Source organism: Ananas comosus, linkage group 10 (assembly GCF_001540865.1).
Source record: "Ananas comosus cultivar F153 linkage group 10, ASM154086v1, whole genome shotgun sequence".
NCBI lineage: Eukaryota > Viridiplantae > Streptophyta > Magnoliopsida > Poales > Bromeliaceae > Ananas > Ananas comosus.
The window spans coordinates 2459422-2465978 of NC_033630.1; the positions used below are offsets into that span (position 1 = coordinate 2459422).

At 40.3% G+C, this 6557-nt stretch overlaps 1 protein-coding gene across 1 annotated transcript; it reads right to left on the reverse strand.

Annotated features, from left to right (window-relative positions):
- On the reverse strand, window positions 813-5196 carry LOC109716618 (glutamate receptor 2.1-like). The gene is made up of 6 exons (XM_020242155.1): window positions 4920-5196; window positions 3816-4257; window positions 2853-3717; window positions 2118-2427; window positions 1452-1843; window positions 813-1304 (listed from the first exon to the last, which is right to left on the reverse strand). The coding sequence occupies exons 1-6, from the start codon at window positions 5194-5196 to the stop codon at window positions 813-815; spliced, it is 2778 nt and encodes a 925-aa protein (XP_020097744.1).

Consider the following 6557-nt stretch of genomic DNA (forward strand, 5'->3'; position numbering starts at 1 on the left):
ATTAAATCTCTCTCACTTGGTGCTTGTAATTTTTCCGCCGTTAGATCTAATCTTTGATTATTTCTATCCGTTAGATTATACTATGCAACCAATCATCCACTCAACTCTAGAGAACCACTATCGTCCTAATCTCATATTTCTTAATTTAAGGGTTGAAAATTTATAAGAATCAATGACTGTATATTTTTAAAAGTATAGGAGCTCAATTTTATATATATATATATATATATATATATATATATATATATATATATATATATATATATATATATATATATATATATATTGAGTCTATGCTTTTAAAAAAGTACCAAGTTATTGATGCTTGTGAGATTTTTAGCATTTGGATTAAGAGATATGCGGTTAGGCTGATGTGGCGCCCCTAGGTTTGAGTGGGTGGTTGGTTGTAATAATAGTATAATCGTAATGTGTTGAAAATGATCGGAATCTATCGTGAAAAAACTTAAAAGCACCAAGTGTTTGGTGCTTTTACAAGCACCATAGCGGACTCATATAATACTATATATATATATAATAGTATATATATATATATATATATATATATATATATATATATATATATATATATATATATATAATTGAGCTCCTATGCTTTTAAAAGTATCAAGACATTGGTGCTTGCAAGTTTTCGGCCCTTGGATTAAGGGATGTGCAGTTAGGATAATGTGGATCCCCTAGGGTTGAGTGGGTGGATCGTACTAATTACTTAGTTATATGAAATGTATATTTACATTGACATATGAAATTAAAGTAGGCAGTGGAAACTGAAGTGAGAGAACAGAAGATACTGATCAAGTGTGAGACTCTTCGATCACTTGATGAGTTCCTGCACAATCTTCTACTACCATGGTAGCATCCACAGCACTAGTTCCCTGATTCTCACAATCTATTTCGAAGTGCGTGCATAGCGACTCATCAATATCCGGACTGAATCCCCTCAAATCAACCGTATCAATTTTCTCCGACGATGGCCTGCTGGGATCGACAACAACTGCGAGTAGATCATCCGAGCTATTTCCACTGCGTGTAGTGTGTCTCTTCTTATGGTGCAAGAACACTCCGTATACCGTCAAACATGCGGTAGATGCAAAAACAGTTATCCCGAAAAGCCCCCAAAAGCTCCCTGGACTTAGCTTGAACTCATCACTGTCATCCGTCGTAGCACTCGAACAGTTGTAGGAGCCAAGCATCTCACTCTCGAGCTTCTGAATCATCCCGGTCTCGAAGATTTCGAGGATCGCTTGAGAGATGTCCGATAAGAGCGGAGTGCCCTTGGGGAACACCTGAGATACACCCTATGAGAGTTTTATTGCTCCAAATTAGTCCTTTTCTAATTCAAAGTTAATATAGTGTTTTCACACTCTTTGTAGGCCAATTTGTCAGCATTATGGTGATCATTATAATGTTGGGGAGTTAAATATAACACTTACAAAGCCTAGTCCTCCGACATGGTACTCCGGGCCGACTATCGTGAACTCGTTGCAGTATTTCGCGAGAAGTAATTTCGCGTGAGATATGCGAAGAAAAGCAGCTTTGATTTCGCCGCTTAGTAGATCTTTACGAAAGTCCTCCTCGGTCGACATTTCCTTTACATGTTCTGGATTGAAGAGTAAAACTTCCTTCAAGTATTTCCCGACGACCGAGCCTCCGGTGCACCCAACAATCGCATTGCTACTCTTCAGTGACTCCACGGTTACAAGGTCGAGTTGTTGAACCGTGAGAAGTGAGCTAAGGCTCGCAGTGTAGTTTGTGGTTAGTACCACTGCCACAAATAACCACACCACCATAGCCACACGGGACAAATTGCTCTGCAGCTTCTCTCCTGAATAGTTTCAATTTTCTCCAGTCATATGAAGCAGTTTTTAAGCATCGGGTAAATTGCATCGCGAATCCCCAACATTTTAGTTCAATTGTTATAATTGGTGTAATCGCTATATGGGAAGCAGAAAATCCCTTTAACTGGTACGTAATTATGTGACAATTGCATGAACATTTCCATAAATTAATGTGAATGTAGTGCAAAGAAGAGGAACTCAACTGTAACAGTTAAAAGTTGAGAACCGCGCAAAAGCATTTCAAGAAGAAATGTCAATTACCTGGGGATAAAAGTGTGGTGAAGGATATCCAAATTAGCGTGCTCAATTGATTCCAAAAGGATCCGCTGAATTCGCTGTTATATTTGCGCTCGATGATCCATACGACTAGACCATTGTACAAACCTATTGCTAGAATTATGCCCCACATTGGTGCTGTAAAAGGCTTCAAGAATATCCAGTCTCTGCTTGTCCCTTTCAATCTTAGAGGCACCACCATTACAAGCCCAGACTCGGTGTACGGTTGCGAGAACTCGACATAGTGGTACCGGGCCGAGGAGATCGATGTATCGCCGACTAACACATCGTAGGCCTTTTCCATATATAGAGAATATCATATTAGATTAGAAAGGAAATTAACTTAAAATAGACAAAAGGACACATTCCATGAAAACCGCTTCATAAGTACTATATACTATGATTTTCAAGTTTTGGACCCCGAAATTCTAAAGCCAACATTTTAGTTACCTCATCGACATAAAAATGAGTGACAATAGATGTTGCAAAAAAAAGGTAGACTAATAAGATATTATAGTTTGCAAAATTTTAATTATTAATAGAACAAATTGAATTGAATCTGATGAATTCAATTTAGTACAGAACAATACTTACTCTGATAACACCTTTCCAGCAGTTTGAGAGGAGAAATTAGAAATTAATTACATTTCCAAAAAAAATTCTGCAAATTAGACTACAAAAAAAATGTGCTTCTAAGAAAGAAAAGAACAACGAACTAACCTTCATATGATCATGCTCCATCAAACAATCATAGGTGCCATTGAAGGAGACAAACTTATACGGCAAATCGTAAGGCAAACGCCTTACAGTCTCCCTAAAAACCTCGATTGAGAACCCTTCGAAGAGCTGTTCGTTCGGATTCTGATCATATTTAACACTCGCAAAATCCGGGAACACGGCCTTCTCCGGCACCGCGATCTTCAGAGGGTTTTCGCTTGTCGGCGGAGCCCAACCTCTTGGCACAGTCCACGGTCCCCCAGGCCAAAAAACTGGGCCCAGCACCTTCATCGATGAACCATAATCCTCTCCTTGATCCATACTCTTCGAGAAGCCAAGCTCTTGCGACCAAAACCCCAATACTCTATAGCTTTTTCCTACAACATTCACAAGCTCAAAAGCTCTTGGCGGAGCAAACTCGCCGTCTACAAAATAGAATTGGCCATTTAAACCGGAGAAATTACTTCGACGAATATATTCCGATAGTTTCAAACCATCCGACGAAACCCATATAGGGATCAAGTCCTTCGAATTCTCCCTATTAATTTTTGATGCGTTGTTGTTAGTAGGGTTAATCTTTTCCATTGCCATAGCCACAGCCCAAGCTGTGTCATATGCCAAGTAGGGCAAAAACTGAGGGTCTTTACTCTCTTCTTGTGGGTACCTTAAACGAAACCTCGCGTTGAATCTCGCATTAAAATCGCGGACCCGAGAGCTAGGAGCGAAGTAGTTGCTCACACCAAGAACCCCTTGCATCGGCGCGATCGTCGACGCGTTAAGCGAATCGAGGAGGCTTGTTATTCCATCAGTTACTATCCAGACGTAAGAACTCTCCATCATATTCATCTCATTTGCCGTTGCGAATAACCTGTCGACATCATATAACTATAAAATATTAAAATACTGTTCTCTGATAGCAGCAGCTACTAAGTTTACATAGGCAATCAGTTATTAATTTCACGTAACCGAGCAGCGAGATGGATCGACGTGTGGACGACGAACACGCGGCACTGCCCGGTCTTCAGCTCCTCGAGCTTCTCGGTGAGGGTTGCCGCGGAGGAAGGGACGGCCACGCGGCGGTCGATCTCGGAGCCAATGTTGCGAAGTGCGTCCGCGAGGTGGGGAATGATGCTGGTGGCGGTGTAGTCGACGTCCTCGTAGATGATGGTGACCCTCCGCCACTGCCAGGAGCTGACGACGGCGGCGACAGCGCGCATCTGCGCGTCCTGGCTGGGCGCCACGCGGACGAGGAAGGGCCAGCGCTCGGCAGCGGAGGGGGGGCTCGTCCTCGCGAACATGAGGATCGGCACACGGGCTCGTTGGCCGATCTCGGCGACGAACGCCGCTTCTTCCCATGTTCGTAGCCCGATGAGGGCGTGCACCTGCTGCTTGTTGATGAGAGATATGGCTGCATGCATGGGCACAGTTCATTTTTATTTTTATTTTTATATTCAAATTTTCTATTCATGTTGAATTACGGATTATTTAGTAGTATATACGTACTTAATTTTATCAGTCTTTTTTATTTTTAAACTACGTATTTTGTTTTCCCAGACGCTTTTGCAAGAAATCAATTTAATTGTGTCCAATAAATAACAAAAATTAATATAATAATTTAATTTAGAATAATATTTTAAAATTTATTTTTATGTTCTGAGCACCATAGAAATCGTTAGTTTGATGTTATTTTTCTCGCACGGTGATGTCAACCCCTCTCCAATAAAATCTCACACAGTATTATATATCATTTCATTACACAAGAAAATATCTATATATAGTGTTTTTATCGCGGCTCGTACCGTAGGCTCTGGGTCGGGGTTCGGTCCAATACCTGAACTTAAGCGTTGAGAATAAAAAGCCCAATTCCTAATCCGATGTTGACCTAATTTTTGTCGAAGATTGACTTTGTAGATGTGTCTTGAATTTGCGTATTTGGAGTGAAACTACTAGAGGTTTTTTTTTTTTTTTTTTTTGACTTTGAAATTTATTCTTCAAACTCTTAGCTTTTTGCTTTTTTGGCTTTTGTGGTAACACATGCTAATGAAAAGTCCAAATGAGAAGAACTCTTACCGGCAGACGCAGCGCGCACAGGATCCCCCGCAGAGTCCACAACATGTAGAGCCGGGCTGCGGCCGGTGCGATTACGGAAGTCATCAATGGCCATCTCCACGGCCACCCTCTCCTCCCTCCCGGCGCGAGACCCGCAGTCGACAATCGCGCCGATCCTGCCGCCGCCGGCATTACTCGAATCGGCTAACGCCGCCGCACTTCCACTCAAAAGCAGAATCAAGCAAAGCAAATAAACGTAAGGAAGAGCTAGAGCCATTTCTCTCCCTTCACTCAGCATTGTACTCTCCCCACACTCCAACAATGAACATACAAATATATAGCTGGACTCTCTCTCTCTCTCTCTATATATATATATATATATTACAAGTGTAGCATACAGATACGTACATGTTCACGAAGACACAAAGAAAATGTTTGCATGGTCACATCCAAATTAAGTATTCCTGGGACGGCAGGACTTTCAAGTCCACGCAGTCACTGTACGTGGTAAGTTTCCGGGTTACTTGCTCTGAAATAATTTCCAAGTTATTTGCCCCTAAAATAGCTATTTTCAAGTTGTAATTTTCAAACTGTCCAATAAAATATAATTGTTTGGCTAGTATTAGTCATGCATGAAAATGACTTTGCAACGCCCTTGTCAACAGATGCTTCGCCCTAAGAATCTTCCTACTTCAATGCCAAGCTTATTGTGTTGGTGTATATTCTATAGGATATAATTAACCGCGTATCCGTTTCTAGAGGGCAATAAAATTGTATATTACTGACCGTCCCTAGAGCAAGTGGCAAAAAATTTAGTGGTTAGTATCGAGATCCAAATTCGAATCCTAGTTGATTCACATTTCAAGCAAAATTTATTTTTAAATGAAATAAACGAAACAGGTAGCATACTACTTATCTCTCAAATAAATAAATAAATAAATAAAATTGCATATTTATTCCTGCAAAATTTTATAATCAAATGTATTTGTTCGAAATTGCATAGTTTGTAATTAAATTTTTCCTTCTCCATTAGGGTGTGTTTGGATCGTCAGAAAATGGCTCCGAAAAAAATTTTCGGTTAAAAAAAATTTTCTGTTGTTTGGTTGCCTATAAAACTTTTTTCCAGAAAACTTATTTGACATATTTTGGAAAAATGAAGGGGGAAAACGAAAAGCTTGCTGTGAAAAAATCGCGGCGCACGAAAATCTTGCTGTTGGAGCACGCGGTCCACGAGGTGAACTTCACCTCGTGGACCACGTGAGGGAGAGTCCACGTGTGTTATANGAATAATATTTTAAAATTTATTTTTATGTTCTGAGCACCGTAGAAATTGTTAGTTTGATGTTATTTTTCTCCCACGGTGATATCAACCCCTCTCCAATAAAATTGCACACAGTATTATATATCATTTCATTACACAAGAAAATATCTATATATAGTTAGGGGCGTAAACGAGCCAAACACGAGCCGAACACGAGCAAACTGGGTCGGCTCGTGTTCGCGAACGCAAGCTGGCTCGTTAAAGTATTGAGTCGAAAAATTCAACTCGTGTTCGGCTCATTTATTAACGAGCCGAACACGAGCTGGCTCACGAGCTGGCCAACGAACAATAAATCAAAAAAGTTAGATTAAATATATATAAAAAATAAATTTATAAAA